The 26,941-nt window shown below is 40.4% G+C and overlaps 1 protein-coding gene across 2 annotated transcripts in view; it reads left to right on the top strand.

Moving 5' to 3' along the window:
* The window catches only part of nck2 (NCK adaptor protein 2), a 34,672-nt gene extending 8,317 nt beyond the window's left edge, over window positions 1–26,355 (top strand). For both annotated transcript variants that reach the window (XM_022741232.1, XM_022741233.1), the window contains exons 2-4: window positions 15,723–15,964; window positions 22,054–22,829; window positions 23,901–26,355. In XM_022741232.1, coding sequence (XP_022596953.1) covers window positions 15,739–15,964; window positions 22,054–22,829; window positions 23,901–24,095 — 1,197 coding nt within the window. In that variant the 5' untranslated portion in view covers window positions 15,723–15,738 and the 3' untranslated portion in view covers window positions 24,096–26,355. The remainder of the gene's footprint in view (window positions 1–15,722; window positions 15,965–22,053; window positions 22,830–23,900) is intronic.
* Window positions 26,356–26,941: the final 586 nt, after the last annotated feature.

Here is a 26,941-nt window from a genome sequence, read left to right as displayed (position 1 = left end):
CAACTTAATGAATCTGAATCATTGTCTTCAGTAATAGGAGCCGGTAGCTTGTGAGAGGAAGTTGTGTAAAGGTAGTGGGCCACGCTTGTTATTTCAGTGTCGCAGTTATTTAATCAAGATTATTTCATTTTCAAGTGTTGAACTTTAATCAGACCAACACTGAAAAATACCATCAAACCTCAACCTTACACAACACCCTTAACATCCTCTTCAGATAACTAGATAGAGATTGGCCCTTAGTGCCATAGAGCTTCTGTGCGACTGTAATATTTGTAGCAGCGACTACTAATGTTTGTGGCTTCATGGTCAACGCAGAAGTGTGTAGTGAGTGTGTATCAGAAGACAAACTTTGAAGAGGTCTAGTGACTTGTTGAGCTTAAGTGATCTGAACTTGTATCTATGTGACTGTCCGGCTGCTGGTAGCTTCAAAATAATGCACAGGATGAGGAACTATATGCAGCGACAGGATGGCAAGTTGCTCATCTTGAATTTAAAGCATTTCCATTATTATGACAGCCACTTGAGAGCAAGATCTTTGTTGACTCATGACGGAGACAATTAGGAATGCGTTTCAAAATAATTCCCCACACAATAATTGGGAAATCTCTGTGATTAAAGGAAATACCCACAATACACACAGAGAAAAAGAAAGTGACAGCTTCTGAAGGCGTATCAATAGTGCGTGCGTTTGCGAGGACATGCATTATGAGAGGGATTATGGGGATGGAATTAAACTCTGGTGAAAATCTGCCACCACCTCTGCTGCTTCCACAACGCAGGAGCTAAACAATGTTGACAGAATTACACAATGAGCAAGATGAGACACAACACAGAACAACTAAGTGATGGTAGCCACATATCTGCATCAGACATCTGATCTGGTCGTGTGGAAAAGCTTTCTGTCACATATCACTGGAAAGCCATGTTTTCTGATCTTTTTTTCTGCTCTGGTTTATTGCCGACTGCTAAAATCATGGCTCTTTTACTAAAGTTAGACTTCTTGGATAGTTTTTCATTGTCTCACCAGCACCTGAAGCAGTGCACCTCCACCAATACAACACATTGCATTTTTTAGCTCAGGGATGTTTTTTGTTTGAATACCTTACCCTTATCTGCAGCTGAAAATTCCCCAGCTGAAATGCTGCCTTTAAAATGACTTCTTGTTAGGTTTTGATTCTCCAATTGGCTTGTAACATATTTTTTATACCAATCTGATTATGCTGCCACTGATTATTATTGACCTTTGAAATGATTAGGTTGCAACTGTATTGTTTTTGTTATTGTCTTTTCAATGGATGGATGAATAGATGGATAGATATTGTTCAACAACTAGCAAAAGTCATGTGACAGCCTCTCTGAACTTCAGTGAAAATCAGTCACACCAACCATCTGGACAACAGTCTGGCTGATCATGGTTGATAATTCAGTGCTCATGAAATCTGGATGAGGACAGATTAATGCTCTGGAAACAACAGTTCAACTTTGATATTTCCGCTCTAAATATTTCTAAATATTTTAAGGCAGATTATCAAGTGAAATCACCAGTTCATGTAATTTTTAACATGCCAGCTGTAAAGATATTATTTTTTCAGTTATTTCTCCTGAAATGTGCTGCTGTTGCGTGCATGGGAGGTGAGTCGGTTACTGAATTGAGCAATATGATAGGCCTCTTCTAATCCATTTGCTCTCTCTCTCTCTCTCTCTCTCTCTCTCTCTCTCTCTCTCTCTCTCTCTCTCTCTCTCTCTGACACACGCGGTTGCAGCTGAAGGAAATCCTGCTTTATTTATGAGACGTATAGCTCAGAGTGCCACAGGGTTCTCCTGAGAATTCAAGACTGCACACATACACAGTATTTGGCCTGTGGAGTCTTTCTTCCTTGCACTCTCTCTCTCTCTCTCTCTCTCTCTCTCTCTCTCTCTCTCTCTCACACACACACACACACACACACACACACACACACACACACACACACACACACACACACACACACACGCACAGTCATATACACTTACTGCAGGACATCTGTTTACCCTATCTGCTGTTTTGGCTCGGCAGATCCACAGTTGTTTGAGTGTGACCTCTGTCTTCCTTAGCAGTGCGTGGAGAGCTGCCGGCAAATGCTCCCTTAGTGCGGTGCTTTGCTGCAGTTTTCTGTGGCAGCAGTTCAGAGGAAGGGGTGATATCATCTGCATGTCAGAGAAGCAGAAATGCCATCCTGTGCTCAAGTCACGCTAAATCACTGGCAGCATTCGAGTGTATTGTAAAATGTCAATCTATGAGATCTGATGGTGCAGAAAACCATAATAGGTACAGAAGAAGTGTTAAAGAAGCTGTTTAAATACTGAACAGCATGGAGATAACATCAAACACAGCCTTTTTTGGCCCTCAGCTGAAAGGTGAAAAAGCAAAGTTGTCCATATGATTTAGAGGTGTCTTGAAAATGTGTTCTTCTGTCCATAGTAGGGAGCATTTAGCCAGGTGTTACCTGCCTTGTGCTGGACTTGCTGTTGGAATTCTGGTATTTAACACTAGAGGCTAAATTAAGCAGCTGAACAAATATTCACCATGTGTCAGGTGAAATCCAACAGAAGCAGAGGTCATGGGAAACATTATACAAGTTGGACTTTGAAGCAGCTATAATCAATATTTACACAATAGCAATGTATCAAAAGACGATGTGAAAACAATGTGATGAATTTGAGAGGTGTCGCTAGTAGTAACGAACCTACAGAGAACTGTCACTCAAATCTGCAGCTTTACTGAACTTGTCAGTGCTGTGTTCACGTCTTCCGCTGCCCACAAGAGGCAGAGGAAACTAGTTGTCGCAGGTTTAAATGCTTGTGTCTATATTTGTGCACTTATCATCCTCCACTGTCTCATTTTAAACCATCAATATAGTGTCCTATGTTTAGGGGTCTTTATTTCCAGGGTTTTTTTCAAAACAACAAAACTAAAAACTCGGGTATTAATTAGTGTTTATTCTAATTATTAAAAGCAGGGAAGGATCTCAGCACAGTCTCTGTAGCGAGTAGTTTGACATCTTGTGAAATACTCATTTTCTTGCCAAATCATCCCAGCCAAGAAATAGTCAGGTACGTGTTTTTTTTTTTTTTTTTTACGAATGAAACAAACACAATAAAACATTTTAAATAGTGATCCTTAGAGGTGCTCGTTGGCAGATTTGTTACCTTTTTACAAAACCAGGCTGTTTCCTGTTTCTACTGGCAGAATGTCATTGCAGAGGTCAGAGTCTTCTCCGGAGATTTGACAAAGCCAGTTCTGATACTGTGAATGAGTGAAAGCATCCAGCGACACGCTGCAGCTGAAGCATGGCTCCCAGGAACTGACACATCTGTGCTTTATGCATACAAGTAAAAGAGATATGGCTTTTACATATGCCATTTCCATTTTCAACATACTGCTCTGGTCCCCTGGTGGCTCTGACGTCAACACAAGGTTATGTAACACAGACAAACAAACATATGCAAGAAAGTCGAGCAGGATACCGGCAACAACTCTCTGCTCATGCTCCTTAGAGAGAGTTCCCATGTGTCTCGGAAAACCTGGATAAATTTAGATTGTTTCTTCAGTCAGTCATGGAAAATAACAGCCGTTCATGGAAAATAAACAACATGGATAAATGTTCCAGAAAATATTTTCTCTTCTCTTAAAATATTTGACGAATTCTCACCTTTTCCATTTGCTGAAAACAAGACTCTCATATTCCTGCCGCAGTAAGTTTGAGTGTCTTTTAACCAGCTGAAGTTTAAAAGTTCGGTTTGCTCAAATATTTTTCTTAATACAGATTTGCTCACAGTTTCCGTTGTATAATAGTCAATCAATCAATCCAAACAAAATGAATCAGAAACTATTATGTTAATCAATTAATAGTTTATTTTTCATTGCAGAAATGCTGAATGCTTCTGTTTTTACATGATTTTTATAAAAATCAACTAAATATCTGTGGGATTTGGACTGTTGGTAGTGATTACATCACACTGGGCTCTATTCTGTCTATATCCAAACAAGTAATCAATTGATCAAGAGTTTAATGTTTCTTGGCCACTTGCAAGTTGTTTTTCTGACTCTTGCTTCGGTAATCGCTGTTACCCCACATTTGGTTCACTTTTTACACTTTTTAGCCATTTCCTTTTCCCCATCTCTCCCCTCTGGATCTGAGGTTGTACAGACCGGGGACACCTAAGATTGCAAACGTAAGATGTAACTTTCTACCTTTTTTATCACTCATTTTTTTCCCATCCAAAACAGGACTCGCTTCATTGAATTTTCAGAACATTTATATATATTTTTAAACAAACACTATGCATTTAATCACAGTTTAGGTCTTTTCTTCTCTAGAGTCTTTTGGGATGATGTCTTGGTGTTGGACATATTTCCAGGACAGCTTTTGTGTCAGCTCTCCAGAGGTGTGAGAGAAAGCTGAACCTAAAAAAGAATGAATGAAATGAATGTTTGTCCTTAGAGTCAGGATAAAGATATGTGACTGAGGCAGATCTGGACTTCTGTCACCTTCATTAGAAAATGATTTACACAATTTAGTATGTATTATCCACTTTAGCCTGTTTCTTGTTTGTTGAACAGACTAGAAGTATTCACTGTGACTACTCAACATTTGACTGTAAAGTAGATGCTTTGAGTAAATTGACGACGGACAAAGGCGTTCAACAGGTCTGCATTGTGTTGCACCAGTTTTTCTGCATTGCTGTCTCTACATAAGTCTGTTATCTCTTGTGAGCCTCAAGGTAGCATCTGATCAAAGAGAATAATTCAGGTCCATAGCTGAGAGAGGAGCAGAAAGAAGACCGATGGAGCAGAGGGTACAAAGAGATGGTAAAGCTCAAGCTGGGATAGAGTCAGCAGTGCTTTGTGTTACACAGGGAAGCAGAGAGGGGGTGAGAGAGTTTTGGAGGACTATTTCAGTACTGTGTTGTCGCATGAGCTCATTGCGCAACATATTCTTTCACAAGTTATCCCCCGTATAGGTAGGTTTAAAATGAAGCTGGCAGTCCATTGGGTGATTGTGAGCTTAGTGGTGGTACTGCCTGCATACTTACACATATGAAGCACAGAGTGAATTAACTAGAAGATGCTAATTGTGCAAACATCACACTCATACACACTGTAGATTCCCTCCCATGTTACCTCATTAAGATGAAGTCTCCGCCTGACATTTATCGCTTGCAGGGATTCTCACAGATCTATATTAACGTGTGTTATTACTCGAACTGTAGAATTGGATGTTTGAGAGTGAAATCCCTAAGTCCCTTCCTCAAGCAGAGGTTTTTTTTTCCTACTAATGCCTTGTTTTCCCAATTTTAGTCTGTTTATAATCCATGCATACTCGTTCCCAAAAAAAAGATCCACATTGAGGTTTGTGGATTATCCAAAGTAACCAGGGCATTGTTTCTGGAAAGAGATACTGGTGCTGAAATCTAATTTATTTTTTTTTAGATTTTTATTCCATTACCTTCACTGTATTATGGTGGGAGAAGGAATCCCAAAACCTGGGCAAACAGAACCAAAACTTTCTGCATGGCTGGATACCAAGAGACATGGTCGGGAAAATATTTATTTATATTTTAGTTGTTTAATCGGATTCACATTTTTGCAGTTTATGAACGGTCCTTTTCAGATTGTGCTGAAGTGCAGGATCCATCAGTTGGGATGGGAGCTGTCAGGGCTGTGAAGAGAAACAGAGTCTTGGGAGGCTCATAGGAGTATGAGACAATTTAAAAGTAAAGACACACCAACAATGCTGCCTCTGCATCCCTGGGTGGGAGTTGTAAACAGCGCACCATTTCATAAACAGAAGCAAACCATCATTAATTGGCTCACAGATTTACTCTTGTGTGTTCAAGTGTTGAAGTGAATGTGGCCTAGATTGTGTTGTGTGGAGTTTACACTCGCATGCAGAGAGAAATATATGAACTCCTCTACTGAAGTGTCGGGTCTGCAGTTCAAACTTTGCTTTGACAAACACTCTTCAGGAAAGAGCACAGTCAGTGTATTTTCAGTACTGCCAGGCAGTGGACTGGAGTTTAAATGTTTGCAGAAGATGAAGCTGTAGGTAACAGAAAAACAGTCATCTGATAATCTCAGTTCAACACGTAGGAGGAGGAGTGTATTAACAAATTGTTTTATCTGGCCTTGGAGTTGTTAAGATTGCTTTTTTACTACCAACAAAAAGGACTGTAATATTTTAGAGGCTTGTTGCACTGTGAATCAGAGGTATTGTGCTACGGTTGGTTAAAACAAGGGATGAAACCTTTCAGAGAACTCAGGAAATATAAGTGAGTGAACTAACCAGCTACTGACTTAATAAACTCCCAGTTAAATAATGTATTAATTCAATTTGCAAAAGTCAGCCAATGATACTTGAATGAGAAGTCTCCAGAGCACTCCAGCTCTGATGAGTAAAGTAAGACACATATTTTTTGATTTCCTATAACGAAGCATTATAATCCATGCAAATGAAGGTGAAATGAATTGATTTGATACTGATCTCTCTCCTATTGCGTAGTGTGTGAGAATGCTGCATACCTTTTGTACAATTGCTATAATAATAATAATAAGATAAACAATTTATATTTTGACGACATCAAGAGGCTAAAAGTCTTTTTTCTTTTTGAAGAAGAATTTGACAAAGCCTTCCATACCAACGTTCGGTATTTGACAGACTTCAGTACCCGGAGCTAGAGAAACATTTCAGCCATAAAAACTATTTGAGTTTAAAACCCAACCAAGCTTTCGCCTTGTCTTAACATTATCACTGTAGCACACTCGGCAACATGGATCTCATTGCAAAGATGCATAATTAGCAAATTGTTCACTTATATTGTGATTGATTATCTGTTCCTGATTAAATTTGATTTCATATAATTTAGTCTCCTCTGCAAAAACAAACAAAATAAAAAGGAAATTTATTGAGACGATAATGGCAGAATTTTACGGCCACCACAGCTGTAATCAGATTCATCAAGCAGTGGTTTGGACAGCTGTAGAGTGGCACTTTTTGCATATTTTTTGATTGATTAATCTTTTCAAAAACTGTTTAATTTTTCTAAAAAAGTTACCATGGAAACATGATATCACTTGAGTGTAGACTCATCATCACTCCTCACTTGTTTGACTCTTATTGTCATTTGTTCATGAAGAACATGCAGCACTCACTACATTCCCATCCAGTGTATCTTCTTACTGCTGAGTGCTCCCCTCAGATTAACTCTGCATTGCTAATTGACTATGTTGTCTGTATGGAGAAAAGATGAAATGCACGGCTTGTTTGGCTTGGGGCATTTTGTCCATTTGATTCCACAAGCTGCTCATATTCCATAAAGTAAGGTTTCCAAGCCAATAATACACTGCAGTGTGGAAATGTATCTTGCCTTTAGTCCCAAAGTGCTCAATACGGCACAGAACATCGCTTGTTCTCTCCCAGCTAACTGTTGTTTCTTCTCATATTTGGACAGCACATTGATTTTCAGAGTTTGGTTAGAGAGAAAACACCACATCAGCTAATTCTGAAAATGCAGTTTATGTATAAACATAACGTGTCCACACAGGTGTTTTTGTTTTTGTAAAGATTTCTGTCCACACCTGAACAGCAGAAAAACAGTTTAATCTCTTCTTCTAGGTCCTTTTTAGTTCAGCAAGAAAATATCACAGCTGTGCATCACAGCTGTTACATGTGGAGTAGGACGGCCACAGTCCAGTGTCTGGTAAAAGCAAAGTTTTTCCCCTCATATCACCAAAACTGTGTTTTAATACGTCTGAATTAATGGCATAGTTGTTCTCATTTATATAATTTTCTGTTGAACTGAATGAGCATGAAATAATGATTTTGTGGGCGGCTCATAAATGCCACCTGTTAATGAGGCAAACAATATTTCCTGGACTGCTGTGTTGAGACGTCGATCAAATCACTATTTTATGATCAAAGATGTCTGTCAAAATCAACATAGACAAAGTTTAACAAAAAAAAATAAATCTCAACACTACATCCAGCTTGCCTGTTTCGGAATATTTTAACATCTTAAGGCCTTTGTCATATACAACTAATTGTTATCAGGTGATTGTTAAGTCTAGACTGATGTCATTTGATAACAAACTAAACCATCTCAATGACAACTGAGCAACTTCATCCAATGAGCACAGCCACATGTGGATGAAAGCTTCGAAAACAAGGATGTTGGATCTCGTGTTGACAACTTTCCCAAAGTCGAGAATAAAACCCTCATGCTCAACGTAACTTCATGATAACATGTGAACTATGTGATCAGCTATATTGACACTTAAAATCAGTGATTACAGTGATTATAGAAAACCTACATTTGTATTTTCCCCATGTCCCCAGCTAATCTCCTCTGCGGAACAGTTTTGAAAACCTCGGTTTTAGGGCATTATAAAACAGAGGCAAACACATGACACAAGTTCAGAGAGAAGGCCTGTGGAGACAGGCTTTATGATGAGGGGTTAGAAAAATACATTTAAATTTACACAGTGTAGTACAGTTAATTTAAAAACAATACAATAGCTTATAGCCACTGCCATATCTCTGTTGCTTGACCTGAGAGTGACTCTTTATTCATACTCATCCACACTTTATTTCTCTACTTCCCCCCCGTGTTAAAAAACAAACACACCATTACCTCAGGTTTTTCTGTCTCCTCCAGACAAAGGAAAACGAGCAGTGTTATACATCAAAGCTGTGTTCACTACATTTGCCCTGCTGTGCTTTACAGTGCTTGCCTTTTGTTGTTCTGCCAAGGGACATGGATACCAGACTGTCACATACAGAGTTAAAAATAGAGAATCCTGCAAAAAATGTTAAAAAAAAAACACAAGAGGAAAACTATGCTAATATGTAATGGCCTGCAGCAGAGAGAGGTTGTACAGAGGAGTGAGTTATAAAACTAAAAGAGAGAAAGAGCTGCTCAGATGAGACATCTCATCATGTGTTTAGAGCACAGGGAGGTGTGTGAAGTGAACAAGCACCTCACTGTTGTGCAAGGAGGTGAAGTTGGCATCAAGGCAGACATTTAAGGCTGGAGAGAGGGAGAGAAAAAAAGGAATATAGTAAGAACTCAATGCAGCAGGGATTCAATGTTGTTTATCACCTTTCAGTGCAATCATTATGATGGAATAATAATATCAAATTAACATGATGTACTACTCCGTACCTACATCAAGCAGATACTAATTAAAACAGCAACTCACATAATGTGATCTCTAACAAATTAGGGACTAGGGTTTGATGCTTCAGTTGAAAAAAACATCAACACCTACCATCTGTCTGCACAGATAATGTGTGAAGCAGGAATTAAATAACAGTGGTGATGCACAATCATACCCCACTGTGGTGCCAGAACAGGGTGTTAAATGCATATCATCGTGTAATTATATCATGCAATGCATAAAAGAGGTTCATAGCACTTTTTTAAAAAAAAAAAATATAATCATCACACCAAGGAGACTTTTGGAGATTTAGCGCTCTCTGTCGGTCTCGCTCTAGTCCTCTCCTTTCACTTCACTGGGGAGAAAGAAAACCTTTGTTTAAAGCACCACTCTGTGGGTGCTGAGCCCACATTCGCCTTTGTGTTGAATGAAAGTTGATCCTTTGTAAAGAAATATCGAAAATCGAAGAGTGGAGGGATAAAAGTCAGATTCTTTGGGGAACGCCCCTGTCAGTGAAACTGGGACCACCCAGTGACTGTTGTCATGGAGACTCGCTCAACAATGTTGGCTCTGCTCAGGAGAGGAGGGCTGAAGTAATGACACAAAATGAAAGTGACATGTGAAAATTGCTTGTAAAGAGAGGTTGGGGGGGGGGGGGTTTCAACATTTCTGTCATAATTCATTTAGGCAGATTTAAAGCAGTTTTTGTTGCTGCTTCAGTGGCAAACATTTCTCTATATACTTTTTGCTTGAAAAATTAGTTGAACGATAAATTGATTATCAAAACTTAAAAATACATGCACAAGTTTGGGTTTGCTGCATAGCACTAGGGCTCGGTATTGTGTCAGATTGTCGTGTTGAGTTGAGCCACCAATACCAAAATGGTACGTTTTTTTTTTTTCATAATTTTCTTTGGGAAATAGACATATGTTTTTTTTTTTTTTTTTTTTTGTTTTTTTTTTTTTTTACAAAAGAGAAGTTCTCAACTTAAATGATGCTGTACAAGTACAGAAGTGTGGGAGCAGCTAAACACACTGTTGTTTTGATAAAGATGTCAGGCAATAATTGGCCTTTTCCCATCATTCTTTGAGCAACCCTGATTTTTCTATCACACGACATGAGTCTGTGAACAGCAGGGCACAGTGAAAGGAGCTTGTTACCTGGACGAGACGTTGGAGGTGTGCAGCCTGTCGCCTGCAGCTCTTCATCTAACGGCTCACTATGGCTGCTGCTCCTTCTTCCATTACTTCCTGCTAACTGAGCCATGGTCAAACAATGTGGAGGAAGTGTTCAGTTTGCATTAGCAGCCATCTAATACAGCCTTTTTTCCACTGTCACCGCAGACACCCAGTTTGTAATACTGCATGTATATAAATAATGCATTACTTTCATCAGTAGCCGTAGGCTCAATCGCTTATCATCTCATTCAGTGATCAATAGTGATTTAACACAAGCTATTAAATGAAAATCTTTGAGACTGCCACTTTAAAGGGACACTCCCATCAATTTAACGCGTAAAGATGTACTGTATAATGTATTTTGTGGCTCTGGAGGCAACCTTTTAAAGTCTGAGAAAACAACCCTGATTGTGTCATCATTAATATCTTGAGTTAGTCCAGGGTTTTTGAGGCTTTTAAAAGGTACTAAAAGTTAAGATATTTTAGCCTCTGCTGCTTTGATCTTGTTTTTAATTTGTCTCCCAACTCTACGGATGTGGAATACTACTTGCTGGAGCACCGTCATTTACTTGCCATTGGTTTTGGATACTTATGTTTATTACATGTCGTTGTTATTGTGTATTTATTACGTTTAATATATATATCTCAGTCTGCTGCTCAGACTGACTGTAATCATCATAAAACAGCTCAGCTTTTCAGGGATATTATTGCTTTACTTGGCCATATTTGCCCTCTGTGCTTTGTATCACAGCTTGGAACATTTGAGTTTGAAAAAGAAGCCTCCTCTGTCTTCAATGTGTCATATGGTTTGGTGATAGCAGCCCTGTCTCTGGGATGAGTGTGTGGTCTGAGGGTGCCTTTCTTCTCAGTCCTATTTTTAAGACGACGGCAAGGAACCCTCTCAGTGTTGTAGTTGAGCTGTCTTTGAGTGGTTTGAGTTTTGGGATTTTTTTTTTTTTTTTTTTTAATCATTTCGATGGCATCCATGTGTATGGCACCTTTTTCCTTCCCTGAAACTGAAGAAGAGCAACCACCAACCTCATCACAGGGAGTCGGAGGAGCTCATGTTATATACCACACCCTCAGTTTAGGGTCTGTGAGTGTAAGACTGAGACAGAAAATGAACTATATGTATATAAGTGACAGATTGAGAGCTTGCTGGAGTTGTAAAATATTGCCTGCTTCACAGTATAACTGTAACTCTGTTTTTTAGCTCTGTTAGTGACCTAAGGGGAAAATGTGGCATCAGCAGCAATACATGAGGAAAACATTGTTAACATTGACTGCATGTGAAAGGCATCTAACTCTGCTCTGGTCTGTTTTTTATGTTTCGCACAATTCATTCTGTGAAGAGAAGATTAGGCCTCTTAAAATCACAGAATCTTGTCCACAGTGGCTGTACCACTGACTCTGCTTTTCTCATGTTTCAGCCTGTGTACTTCACTCCAAATGTTTCAGACACTGATTGCCAGTAGGGAGTAAAACAGTCCTCCTTCCTGTGAGAAGCAACTACCACAAACAGTGTGGAGTGGAGGGGGGAGGTGGAAATGTCCTCTCATTGGCTGAATCCTGGCTGTCTTTGACCTGAATGCCAAACAGAGAAAGCTCTGCCAGACGTTTCTTTAAACATCCCCCTCGTTTTTTTTTTTTTTTTTTTTTTTATAATCCTCTTTTACTTTCCCTTTCTCTTTGTGTAGTGTTGAAAGAGCCTCTGAGCGTTCCCCCCTCAGTGAAGGGAGTTGTGAAGTGCTGGTGAAGCCCAGCTCAGCAGTCTGTCGCTCATCTTCCCTCTTTTAACTCTCTCAGCAGAGGAATGGGGAGGTCACAAGGAGCATGAGCTCTCAGGCTTTTTCCTTTTTAAACCCAACACTCTCCCAAATCTGTTTGTTTTCTGTTGTGTATATTTGTATGCACTATCACAGGAACAAGCAGCTTTTGTCAAACCACCTGTCTGTTTTATTAAACATATCAAGGAAACTGAGATAAAGGCTCTGATTAAATGACAAGTGTATCAAAAAAGTTTTTACCCACAGTTGACTGAAGCACCAATGGCTTAAAACAGCATTTCTCTATAAACTGGCCTCAGGGATTTCATTGGCATGTCGAGAGTGACGGCACGTTTGCAGGCATCTGAATGAGCAATGGTATAGCTGCCACTCTGACATACATGATTGCCCATAGAGGAGGATCAACTTGACTTGGAGTGGCAATCCCATCACTCTGCCTAATGGACAAGGTTGCCAGGGAGACAGAGAAATTGGTATCATGGATGAGGGGAGGCGAAGCACTCGTGCTAGGGTGGGAGGTAAGGCATTATTCAGCCAATTTACATGGAGTCACAAGTGGAATGAAATGACTCTAAGGTAGAGGGATTATAGAGGGGTTTGTTGTGTAGTGAGACTATTTTTAGGTGCCTTTTACACTGAACCTGTTGCTTAGGTTTAAGCAGCAGGAGCCGTTTGATTCAGTTCGATTAGACTCGTGAGGCCGATCCTGATATTGATATTTGGGAGTTAAAACATTGGATAACAATATATCGGTTCATTAACATCACCTGTTGGTCCAAACCAACTGAACCACACTACAGGTGTGAAAGCGACCTCAATACCGTTGAGCATTTCTGAGCTGCTTTGGGTTTCAATATCTCAAACACCATGGAGCATATTCCCAACAGGCTTCATCAGATTTTCTCATCCAGCCGTCCACACCAGGAGGAATAAATGCTATAAAAATGAAAGGAAAGAAGTAGCCTGGTCTAATCCAGCAGCTGTGGCCTGAGGCGGATAGAGGCTTCAGCACGCTCACATACCTCCTGTCTCTAGGAAGAGTTGACGTCATCATCCCTCATCTTGTCATAAATCTGTCCTTCCATTTCTATTTCCCGCGTTCTCCAGAGAATAAAAAGACACAGCTGCTGTGTCTTTTTATTTTTTATTTTTTCTCTCTCTCTCTTCCTGGATGTTGAACATCTTCATTCTGCTGCAGTAAAAAGTTGTCACATCCCAGAAATTTGAGTAACTTAACTTATGGTGAACTTGACATAAACTCACTTAGTGTTGCGCAAGCGCCTCTTCCTCCGCCTCCTCTACTGTCCCTGTCCTGGCCTGTGAAGAAATGCAGTTTGACAGCTTTAGTGACGGCAAGCAGAGGCACATTCACAAGTGCAATTCTTTACTCTATGCAAACTGTTGCACTTGAATTTTTAATTTTTTTTTTTGCTTGGGATAGAGATGAAAAATGTCAGTGTTAGACACTCTCATGCAGTGGCACACAACCCTGCTTTTGTTTGTGACTGTAACTGTAAGGATATATTCAGTAATGGCTGCACTGTCTCTGTGGTTGTGGCCTAATTGAAGTGGAAATAAATATCTTCAGTTGAAAAAACCAGCACTTTTGAGTGTTGCCATTTGCATTTCATAAAATGTTGCCTACACAGAAGATATCAATCTTTCCACCAGTAATGGAATCTTTTTACATGCTCTAATTTGTGCAGCTACACTTCCCATGAGTCATAACTCTCTTTTGTGGCTACCCTTTATCTGTGCTGTGTCCTCTCAAAGAATAAAATATAAACGACAATACGACTAAGAGAATATACAATCACCCTGCATTTTAAATGTGAGCTGGTTGTTTTCAGTCCTTGTGTCTTGTCGCAGTACTGTTGTGCACATATACTAAATATGCATGAAAACATGCTTTGTGATGCTCACAATTATCAGTACTGCTTTTCTGTTTTACTCTGTTTGACTCAGCAGGGGTTTCCACTCGTAAAACATAGTATATATTATGTATAAATGACCTAACCTGTTAGCATTATTGAACAGCTCTATATGGTCTGTTGGGTTGTAGAGCATATGTGACTGTCACTTTTGGCTCCTGGAGGGAATAGCTGATATAAATCAGATCATCCCACAATAGCTACTCATTACATGAGATGAGATATGAAATAGACAGTTTTATTTGATTATTCAGGCTGAACAATTGCCCACATTAAAAGCTTTACAACATGACTCTATATTCTGTCTTTGAATTCACCCAATTTTTTTTTTTATCTGCACCATTTTTTCTTCCTTTATTTATTCCAGTAATCTTGTTTCCAGCTGCAGACTGAGCTAAATATAAACTGGATTGCTCGGATGGTTCTCATACCATGCGACGCCTTTTATCACAGAACAGGTTTTTGTAGAATAGGAATAAACTAAATTAAATCAAACTTTCCCAATCCCGTCATGCATATTCCCAAACAGTCAATTTCCCATTCGGCTGTCTCCTAAACGGCTACACGTAATTTCTCAGCAGTTAAGGGGGTCCAGCAAACTCATGTCAAATCACCTCACCTAAGGCCTGGTGAAATAGAGCATGCAATTGCTCACTCTGTCTAAAAAAAAAACTAATAGGCAAGGCTTTGCGTATGTGTGTGTGTTTGTGCGTTCGTGCGTGAGAGACAGAAAGTATTGCAGAATGAACACATAAATTGATTTTGTGTGTTTGTGCCGCTCTCTACCACAGAACCTTTCTCAGATGTGCTTTTTTGAGGCTGAATGTTGCATTTTATAGCAACAGTGCTGCTACCGTCCTAAAACCTGTGCGCTTTGTCACGTTTCCAGCTCTGTCCTCCTCTTCAGTTTCACAGAGGGGTGATCATGTGCTCAGCAGCAATTTGAGATTTTGCCATAATCTTCATCCAAGGAATTATCAATGTTAGTGCCAGTCAAGGCGCTGAATATTACCACTAACCTTAAACTCATATTTGGCTTGGTTATGTAATTTAGCCTTGTGATAAACTGGCAACCTGTCCAGGGTGAATCCTGCCTAATGCTCACTGTGAGCCGGGATAAGCAGTTTAAAAATTGTGTGCATGGATGGATATGGATTATTTTGTAATGACTTGTCACTTGTCACAGCAACACTGAGCCTTACACACACACACACACGCACACACACTTCACATTACATTAGAAATAATAATACATGTACTCAAATATATTAATGTCTTATAATAGGTATGTTTTGATCCAGTGTTAATACCTGTCACTGTTAATAATTTAGCACAATAGATCCACAGTTACTTAGGAACCAGAGAACAGCGTTCTGGTTTGTATCTTTTTAAAATGTGAATCATCAAACTAAGTATTTCCCAATAATCAATTAATCATTAATGCATTCAATTACCTATAATCAACCGATCAGCCTCCTGTTGATGATGATGTGTTAAAGTCTACCAGTGGCTGTCAATATGTCACTTCTTTTTTTGACACTAATAATTGAAGCTGCTGTGTGTGGCTCTGTGTGGCAGTGTGTGAGATGTCATACTCCTTGGCTGACTCAAGTCCCCTTCTTCTCCACAGGGGGACTCCATGAAAGATGACAGAGGAGGTGATTGTTGTAGCCAAGTGGGACTACACGGCCCAGCAAGACCAGGAACTTGACATCCGTAAAAATGAGCGTCTCTTCCTCCTAGACGACTCAAAGACCTGGTGGCGCGTTCGCAACGCCGCCAACCAAACGGGGTATGTGCCATCGAACTACGTCGAACGCAAGAACAGCCTGAAGAAAGGTTCGCTGGTGAAGAACATCAAAGACACACTGGGTAAGAGGAATTTGGTTTCACGCCATTTAAAAGAGAAAGGTCGCCCGAGTGTTGTCAATGATTATTTTCAGTGAAAGTGGAAAATCTCTGCTTTTCCTTTTCGGTAGTTTGTGCTCCCTGGTGGCGATGATAAGATGTGGTCATAAGCAGTGGTCAGTTTGTGTTCACGCATGTGTGTTAGTCTGACTTTTCTGTCCTCCCCGGGAGCTGTCACTGCACTCCAGGGATCCTGCTGAAATGGCGTTGCTCTCAGCTGTCAGCACACGGTCTCTCAGTCCCCAGTCATGACTTGAATATATTAGACTGTGTCTGTAGCCATAGCTACCAACATATAGAATGCACTTTTGGTGGATCTAGGGGGAGAGATATTTATACTCCTCTCAAATTGGGCAAGACCAAAAACATGGAACAGGCTTTTGATAAGCTACTCAAAAGAGAGATGGCTTTCATTTCTTTTAGAGCCAGCTGTAAAAAATAAATAGGATCTATAAAACATAAAAAGTTACATCAAAGAAATTGCTTTCATATGCACCAAGTAGCCTATCATATAGAAAGGCCCCTCCTTCATTTTACAATTGAAGTACAGAAAGGACAACACTCTGTGTCAAAGCTTTTTGTTTTTTTCTTTTCTTCTGTCACAATCGACTAGTAAAACAGGATCAGCATGTAACTTCAGGGAAACACAGAATACACATTTGATGCATGTTTAAACATAACTATGCAGCATGTCACAGAACAACATTTTCTGAACGTCTCAACTGAGTATCGACTGAACTGTTTCTATATCACTGAAGATTGTTCAAAAAAATAAAAAGTTTTGAACATTGTATGATCAGTTAATTAATACACACATCATCTTCAGTCCAAAAGTGATCTGAACGCATAAACTCCCTCTTCATCAGCCGTACTAAATTTAGTCTGCGGATGATCTGAACATGCATGTTAGCCCAATAACAACCAAGACACTTAGTTAGTAGTGGTAATAATGTGGCTTATACTTACTGACTAACTCTGTGCTTAAAGACAGAGCTTTGCAGTGGTGGTATGAGAGTGTGACACACAAGCTCTGCCACATGACAGTGAGCAGCAGCTTTAACCTTTTACCAACACAATTATGTTCTCTGTTGGTATTTTGATATTTTTTGATATTTACCAGTGCGCTCTTTGATACAGCTGCGTGGAGGAAAATGTTGCCTCCGAGCTTCAACTACAAATCCTGTCATGGAACTCGGGCATCATGACTTAATTTATGATGACTGATAGTGAGACAAAATAACTCATAAGCAGATATCATGCTTTCAAATTGCATGTGATCTAATTTATTTTTAACGTTTGGGATTTTGAGATAAGCGCACACAATTATTTGGGCTACTGAAGCTCCTAATCACCCACAGAGCTGGTGCCTTTCTGCAGTCAGAGTACAGATGCTACAGATATGGTGGCCAGACAGCGGCCTCGAGAAAATGAGATGACGTCCGTTATAGATTTGTGCTTAACTTGGATGTGTTGGTATACAGCTCAAGTCAAGAGTGTAGGAATTAATCAAAAAATAATGCGTTTGCTCCACTTTCTTTTGGTAGACAAAGAGCGGGAGGCGGAGCGGCGCACAGATGAATCTGTTTTGACAGTTTTAGCTTGAGTTCTAACTTTGTGTCTGGGTGGTGGAGAGAGAGAGAGAGAGAGAGAGAGAGAGAGAGAGAGGGGGATATGGGGAGAAATAGAAACATCTGGTAGAAATTCTAACAAAAGAAAGAATGGTCAAGAAGTGAGATTGAAATAAAAATAGAAAGGCAGCCATATTTAGTTCTGATGTTCTGATACGCTGATTCCTCTCGGCTCTGTGGATACCAGCCCTCAGGGAAACTGCAGCTTTATATGGGCCAGCATGGCACAGCCTGCCACTGTCACCCTCACCAGGGTTCATTGTGTGCAGAGACAACATGTATCTCCCCTCCACCCCCCTACTTCAATACTGTTCCTATCAGACCCTGTCTCTATCACTGTAGGCCTCTGCTTTTCTATGATCAGTAGATTGATTAGTGGAGAAATCAGCAGCCTAATGGTTGTACTGAAATGATGGATTACCCCTCTGCCCCCACTGTGTTACATATCGACTACAACATTATGGCCTAGTTCCATTTCAGTCTAAGTAGTTTGCTTCCAGCCAGTAGCTCTTTAGTGTTAAAAGCCTGGGCAAATCCAATAGGCGAGAACATTTTCATGACGAGGTGATGAGCAATAGGTGAGGTCAGGGGCTAATGGAACTTACTCACACACTTGAATAGAGAATGTGATTGGCTGAGAGCGTGATTACTTCATCCTCTCTATAGTCTCTGGCTCTTTTTCTCTCTTTTCCAGCTCTTCAGTAAGTTGTCATTGTGATTATAGACCTTGCAGATACTCTGTGACTAGTGTTATCTCCAGCTTTTCCTCCTCATTTACTGTGCTTTAATGTGGTTGTATCATCGACATCCATCCAGGCAGAATTGAATTGTAAATGGCTGCATGCTGCTTTGTGTCCCAGTTTCCTCTCACAGGAAATAAAAACAGTGATGGGCAAAAGAATTCAGCAAAGGTCCTGCTCATTACTGAAACTGGGCCAGTACTCATTGGTAGAACATCGGCAAGCTAGATTTCTGTCCACCCGAGTTTTTACATGGCAGCTCTGCTGCAAATCAGTGTGTGAGTGTGTGTAGGTGAATGTGGGGCTGTCTGAAGCACTTTGTCCTGTCCCCATGTCAAGTGTGACATACCTGCCATCACTTTTACTCAGTACTTTCTAATGAACATAGTTATTGTAAGTGTTCAGTGAAATAGCCTCATTTCCAGCTCCAACAGGCTGCTGTGTGAAGCACATATGTGGTCTACAGTAGTTCAGTCAGAAAGCTTCTAATAAGGGCTTAAATTTCTGGTAGAGCCTCCCAAATCCTCTGTCTGTGAAAGGTCTATACAGAACCTGGCTGGTATTGGGGATTTGTGGAGTGTTCTGGTGGCCTCATGGTCTAGATGAATACAGGATATAAAACCACACGTCCATCATTTGATTCCAACACGAGACCTTTGTTGCATGTCAAACCCCCTTCTCAAGCTTTGAGTCGGTCCACCACTTTGGTCCAGACTGAGATACCTCAACAACTGTTTGACAGATTTCCATAAGATTTTGTACAGACATGTGTTGTACCATGACGCTGGTTTTGAGTGAAATCTCTCAACTCAACTGTTGGATGAATTGTGTTTAGTGCAAATTAGCAAATATTAGCATGCCAACACACTAAAGTAAATTGTGAACCACAGGATGAGCTCTAAACATCAGCATGTTAGCATTATAATTGTGAGCATGTTAGCATTTAGCTCAAAGCATGGCTGTGCCATAGCACGGCCTCACTGAACGCTTGCATGGCCATAGACTCTTAAGCTCCCAGCATTGTCCATTCTGATCTGATGCATTCTGCGCATTCTGGCTGCTGAGGTTTAGGGAAGCCTGCACACCTTTGCAATCCTCAGCCTCAGTCTTGTTTATCTGCATCTCCACTGTAAACAGTTTAATTTAACAGTGTACTAATTCTGTTTTTTATTCCAATGTAAGCACTGGTATCACCGGCAAATATTGTCATTTGTCTCTTCATGGTTTTACTGGTTTTACACAGTTATGCATTAAAGAGCTTGTGGCACTTTCAGAATATTGAACAGAGCATCACTCTTAGATTTATTTAAAGGGCTTTGATTTACTCAGAGTTCTCTTTTAAATCATAGCACTCGCTGACACGGTGCTAATGCTTTATTTGAGGGCCAGGTTGTGCTTTTTCATTACTGCACACACTTAAATGTGTCTGGTGGGTGGTTTGGTATTGTGTGGACTCATTTTATACAGTAACTTTCACACTGCCCTCCACTGTAAGCTAGAGAGTGAAGCAATATGCTGCAACATGCAGTCATCGAGGCTTTCATCAACTTCGCTTCCCTCTGAGTTGAAGTCCTCTGGGCTTGAAAGTCTAGTCTCCTTCCACAAGATGAAGAGGTAGGTGGAGGTTGGGAGTGAATGTGTGGGAGGAGAGAATATAGCCCGCTGCTGCTATAACCAGCAGGCCAGTGCCTTGAAGTGGAAATGAGTAAAGAAGAAAGGTGTGTGTGTGTGCGCGCGTGCGTGTCTGTGTGCATTAAAGTGTTTTTGCTTAGCTCAAAGGAAGTGTGTGTTTCTCCTCTCTACCCCATGGCAGCGACAGTCTATTTTATTCTTCCTGAGGGACTACCTGAAGTAGACCCAGGAGTCAACCTTTGTCTTTGGCTTACAGCCAGGAGATGTGGAATCCTCTCACACATAGACACAGCGATCAGATATAGAGGATACACACTGCTATCCATAAACATGATCTGCTTGTTATTCCTGTCTCATCCCTCCTCTTGGCATTTTTGTCAGCTGTGGTCTCTGATGTGCTTGGTCTACTGTTTGTGTGAGAAACAGCTGCCAAGGGACCCCTTGTCTTTCTTCACCACTCTCCTCCTCCTCCTCATCCTCCTCCTCTTTCTGCCAACAAGTTTCATGCTACCCAGTGTGAACCCAGCAATTTTCCAAACAATGTAAATGTACTACTCAGCAGTGACATTTCTGTGGCATTTCAGCAGGCTCTGTGGCACAAACTGGGCGATTAGCTGTCAGGAAACTCACTTCAGTCATTAGTAGCACACTTGAGCATATGCTGACACCAGCCTCAACTGTCAAGTAAACGGTTTAAATGTTGTCAACTGCATATTGTATCATTATTATTTTAACAGGAATTTGAAGAGGAGACCTCCTTGGTTATGTTCAGCTGAGAGACTTTAGAAACTTAAGGTCTTATTGAAGTGTTCAAACACATGTTTAAAGTCTCGTCTTTGAAAGTACATGAATGGAAAAGTCAGAGACAGGTAAGACAGGAGACAACTTTGATCCTGGATATGCCTGTCATTATCAAGCCCATGGTGCCTGCTCCACTTTTCATTCCCTGTCTACACCACCTATTTTCAGCCTTTTGATTAGTATAGATGTGAATACGATGTGTAGATGTGTCGACAGAATACCAAGTAGATAATGAGCTTTGATTTCATTGGTTTTGAGTAAAAGGACACGGGGCTCTCAGTGCAAGTGGATGCGTGCACCTCTGTGTTAATTCTATTATCTGGAGTATCGATCAGTCTTAAACCACTGAGGTTTCCCATAAGACATTCTGAGATTCTGTATCCTTTACTTCGAAAGTAGGTTTTTTTTTTTTTGTCCTTCTCAAGGCCCATGAGTGCAATTTGCTGCCTCAATTAGTGTCCTGCTGACCTTAACTGCCTCCCCTCCCCGTGGAGCTCAGGCCTTTCCCTGCTTTCTAAAATCTGAATCGTCGTCACCACAGCCTCTCACTGCTGTTTTGTTGCCAACATGCAAAAGTGTTTGGATTGTGTGTAAAGCTTAAAGCTGTTATAATCAATAGTTTTATGTTAACAGTTAATCAAATGACTTCTTGTATGTTAAAGGGGTCACGTGTAGTGATGAACCCACAGACAATTATCACCCGGCTCTGCAGTTCTTCTCAACTTCTCAAGAGCAGTTTAACGTCTTTCAGCTCTTTGTTTTGATTTCACGGCTTGCAGCTTAACTGTCTCCGTTGTGGTCACCATTGTTTACAGAGGCAGTGGTTAGCAGGTAGCAGGTTTTCAGTGGAAAAAGCTCTGATAAGCCTGCTGCTCACTACTTGCACAGCACCAAACAGCAGACACACAAAGTTAGCAACTAGCTGCTGAGCACAGTGGAACATTTATTTTCCTCAAAAATTAGCTGAGAGCAAAACAAAGCTGAAAGGAGTGAATATTGGATGCATCATGAAGGCAAACACAACTCCAAGTGAATGTAGATTTACTTTTTGCTGACGAATTAGCCACAGCAACAACAAGGTGATAATATGTCACGGTTGCATTGCCCTAAAGTTTCCAAAAACGTCAAATAATGCAGGTTAATTTATGGGCCAAAGAGATGAATAAATGTGCCAACTGTTTAAAACACAGGCAGGCTTTACTGCTCTGTTTCTATCTGTGACCATTCTCTTCTGCTTCTCTTCATGCTGCAGGTTTGGGAAAAACTAAGAGGAAGACAAGCGCCCGTGATGCTTCGCCGACGCCAAGCTCAGACACAGAGTACCCCTCCAATGGCAGCGGGGGTGGAGGGGTAGGAGGAGGAGCTGCCGAGAGAATCTATGACCTCAACATCCCCGCTGTGGTCAAGTTTGCCTACATGCCAGAGAGGGAAGACGAGCTGTCCCTGGTCAAGGGCTCCATGGTCATCGTGATGGAGAAGTGTAGTGACGGCTGGTGGCGGGGCAGCCAGGCGGGACGCGTGGGCTGGTTTCCCTCCAATTATGTCCAGGAGGAGCTCGGAGGAGCAGATGACAGAGGAGAGGGAGATTCCTCACGAGGCTACCATGGAGGATCTCAAGGGACTTTGTTGGCCAATGGGCGTGCAGGCGGCCGCGGTGGAGTGCTCCACCTGGTTCAAACGCTCTACCCCTTCAGCTCTGTAACAGAGGAGGAGCTGAACTTTGAGAAGGGAGAGGTCATGGAGGTGGTGGAGAAGCCTGAGAACGACCCAGAGTGGTGGAGGTGTAAGAACTCACGTGGCATGGTGGGCCTGGTACCTAAAAACTATGTGATGGTGCTGGACGAGCGGCCCGGCCTGCCCCCCTCTACGTCGAGCTCCCCACAGAACCGCTTCGTGGCACCGGCACGCTCAGGGAAGTTCGCTGGGAGGGACTGGTACTACGGCAACATCACGAGACACCAGGCCGAGTGTATACTCAACGAGAGGGGAGAAGAGGGAGACTTCCTCATACGAGACAGCGAGTCATCGGTGAGTCTGCAAGATGAAGTCATGACAGAGCTGAGAGAAAAAGGAAGAAGAGGAGATTTCAAAAAATGCTAACAGATAGAGTAATGGGGTTTGGAAATATATTTCCAAAGTTACAAATGACTTTTTTGCATGTTGACCAGTATTTATTACTTAAGATTATTAGAAGTTTGATAAATAGCCAAGTTAAAATTAAAATGTTTTTGCTAAAAGGGATATTAAAGAATGGTAAAGAATATTACATATTTATTAAGTGACTCATTCCTACTTACCACAATACCTTTTAGAGAAATGCTGAAGTCATCACATGATTGCGGACAAATGCTCAGAGCAGGAACAGCCAATCAGACACAATTATTCAACCTACAGATGGCTCTTCCTAACAACAAATTCCTAACAAGTGATTATTTTCATTATCAATTCCTTGGCTGATAATCTTCTCTATTAATCATTTTGCCTGCAGGGCAAGGGGACATCACATGCCTTGTTTTGTTTGACCAACTGTCTGAAGCCTAAACATTGTCAGTTTTCAATTATATAAAACAGGGAAAAGCAGCAAATCGTCACATTGGAAAAACTGGAGCCAGAGAATTTATTTTTCTTTAAAAACAAAAAGAATCAATAATTAAAAAAGAAGATTTTTATGTTGATTACGTGATCAAGTCTTTAAATCAGCTCAGTTTATAATTTCTGTGAAAGCAGCAGCTTCAAATAATAGTAAAAAGATAATAATATAACATTATAGATTACATGTATTGTTTCAGACTTATTTTTCTCATGGCTAATGCCATGATGATAAAAAGGTGCTGACCTTGCGGCAGCCATTAAGGGTTTTCTCTTTAACGTCTTCAGAGATCTCAAGTTCTGCAACTAGCAATAAAAGTGAAGGAATTTTACTTTTCTTTCATTGAAGACCAAAATTTCACATGCAGCAGTTTGAAAAATGTTGGCCCAGATTTTTAAATGTGAGAATATACTGCCACCTGCTGGCGTAAAGCAGCAGATGATTCGTTTTCCTGTCACACTCTTATATTTCTAACCGTATCAACAACTCTTTCTCTCTTTGTTTTCCAGCCCAGTGATTTCTCTGTGTCTCTGAAGGCAGTGGGTAAGAATAAGCACTTTAAAGTGCAGCTGTCAGAGGGAGTGTACTGTATCGGCCAGCGCAGGTTCAACTCCATGGATGAACTAGTGGAGCACTACAAGAAAGCCCCCATCTTTACCAGCGAACATGGAGAGAAGCTGTACCTGGTCAAAGCGCTGCTGTGATTCACACATCCTCACACCTACACTGGATCGCACACACACACACAAACACACACTCTCTCATACACACTATACACACATAATACTAACGCCACTCCCTAACTGTCTTAACTCAAGCCTTAGCTCTGAACCCTCTCGCTGTGGCGTCTGTACCAAGTCCAGATCGTCAGTCACTCCTCTAGGTTTCATCGGTCACCCTCTAGTGGTGACCAGGTGAAACTCTTTCCAGCTCTACAGCTGAGCAGTTAACCCCAGGACTGCACTAGGAGAACGCTTACCCAGCCACATCCTTCATGTGCAGCACAGTGCATAAAAAGCCTCTCTATTCTGGATGTGCTGACATGCAGCGACAACATCTGCTGCAAACAGAACGCCTGAGGCCTTGTTGTGGGTTGAGCTCTCCTTCTGATGTCATACATAATGTCCATATACTACCACGCACATTGTAGGTTACACCATTGCTCTTAATCCACACAGAAACAGTTCAAAGAGGACTCGAACCTCTGAGGGACCTTACTCTGGTGTTGTCCTGTCATATTGCTGGCCATTGTTTTATTTTGCTCATTTGTTGTTGTTTTAAAATGCTTGTTCCTGAGTCGACTTTTTGTTAAATCTAATTTAAATTCCTCTTTGGAGGTTCGAATCATTGCTCTTTCATACAGTGACTTCACAAAGTGACCAGAATCACTCTTGCCTTTTTCTCCTAATTTTCGCCATTCCTCTACACGACTTCTCTCCCCATTTGAATCTATGTCTTTTGTTTCTTTTTCAGATTAATCCTTGTTTCCATCTCCACAGTCCCAGTCATTATTAGTTATCTTATTGAGAATCTGGATACAATACTTCCTGTAGTACTTCTACCAAGGCAGTGGAGGGAGTGTTAATGCAATAGGGGGGAACTCTGAATTCCTGTAGAGTTTGAATGTTTATCAATGTAACCAAATGTGCCACCCTGTACCCATAATACTGGCTCCAGGTCTGCACTGCACTCACCATACTTGGCATTCATTCATAGCTCTATGCTCATGCTTTATATTGTGTCACATTGAACATGTTCTTCAGTATGTGTCTGTAGGTACACAAGAATACTGAAGAAGAATAAGAAGAATAATAAAAAAAACTTCTTTGGTAACACTTTCCGAGTAAATACACTTGATCTCCGCCAGCTCCTGTGAATGAATGCAGTTAAAAAAAGTACTTCTCCTAATGTAGTATTTGTCAAAGATAAATATATCTTGTGATTTCAGAGAATTTTGCAGGGAAAGTGTCATTTACACAAAAAGGTATATGTGATTTAGTGATTTACTAAGACCCCAAAAGTAAACTAATTAGGAAGGTGTGGCCCTAAGCTCTACATTTATCAATCGCAAATGATTTAGAAATACTTGTTATTAAACCACGAAACCAGTCCGGCAACAGCTATTGACTGTTCACTAAACCCCCCTACCAAACAGCTACTGTCCACTTGTAGCTGTGCACAGCGGGTCTGACAAGCTAAGGACGGTAGTAATAGCTATACAAGACATGTAAAGCTAAAGGATTTAGAGGGAGTGTGTCTTTTTTTTTTACAAGCCTTTCCAAAACCAAGAACCTAAAAATAAGAAACCCCCTTTTTTTTTGTTCTACTTATGTCTGAAATCAAGGACCGATTATTTAAGAAATTGGTAAAAATTTAAATTTGCTTTCAATTTTAAACTGTGCAAGACTGGAACGTTGGACAGTCACAGCAACAGTAACAGAGGCAGGTGGGGCTTAACCAACAGTCAATTTTTAATAACAGTCATCTTTCACTGTCAAGAAACCAAATATATGTCATCTTTATTATAATGAAAATAATTCTAGTCCTACCAAACATTTTCCTGTTTATTTTCTTTTGCTATGTGCATTTGTTTACCAATGGAAGTGTTGATCATGGGGTCCTCAGCTTTTATATGATATATCTGAATGTTATTGAGCATTGTTATTTAATTCTTGTCTCCACTGTATGTATATATTCAAAATAAGATGAGGTGCATATATGAATCGTTAAGATCCAACTATGGTACTGTATCACCGACAACGTGATGAGAATTGAAATACTTTTGTTCAATAAAATTTTTTGAAGAATTCTAAAATTAGGGTGTGTTGAAATGTATGTGGGTATCATCTTTGTTATCCCAGTGGTGAATTAGAGCTTCAGTCCATGAATTCTTGAAGCAAATCTATCTTATCAATAAGGTAAAACCACAATCTTTACATCATTTAGATGCATCACATTAGATGCTTTTTTTCTAAGCATGTTCATTTTTTTCATTACATACAAAAGGCAATGAGCAATTCAGTGTTCAATATTTCTCAAGGACACCTTGGCATGTGGAGGAGCCACAGATGTAGTGTTGGTAATGACTAGTGCTACATTTAACAGCTGACACGCTCCACCTGACAGCAAATCTTTTGTGTTGTAAAACCTGCTGTCATTCCTGAACTGACAGATTAATCTATTGTTTACATCTGTAATGTAGAATTAAAACTGGTCAATATTTTGAACTGTGATCAGATGAGAAAATTATCATTGTGCTGTAGCTTGTAGATGACAAGTTGAATTCATGTTTGAAATAGGTTTTATATTGTTTGATACCTACAGTAGAGCCTGCCTAATTTACAAGGAAGGTTTGTTTCAATACTGTAGAGCTTTGATTGGGTGCTCGTAATTTGTACTTCTACTGTATATGAAATGGCTTACCAGTTTTTATTTGAACAATTACAAACTACACACATAACATATTACTCCTGTTAGACCCTGCCAGACCCAGTATAATGTAGTTGACTTAACATAAGCTAAAACATTAAATACTCTTTTAAAAATGAAT

This window comes from Seriola dumerili, unplaced genomic scaffold (assembly GCF_002260705.1).
Source record: "Seriola dumerili isolate Sdu_G_001 unplaced genomic scaffold, Sdu_1.0 BDQW01000052.1, whole genome shotgun sequence".
Lineage (NCBI taxonomy): Eukaryota > Metazoa > Chordata > Actinopteri > Carangiformes > Carangidae > Seriola > Seriola dumerili.
This window is presented reverse-complemented; position numbering and strand designations above follow the sequence as displayed.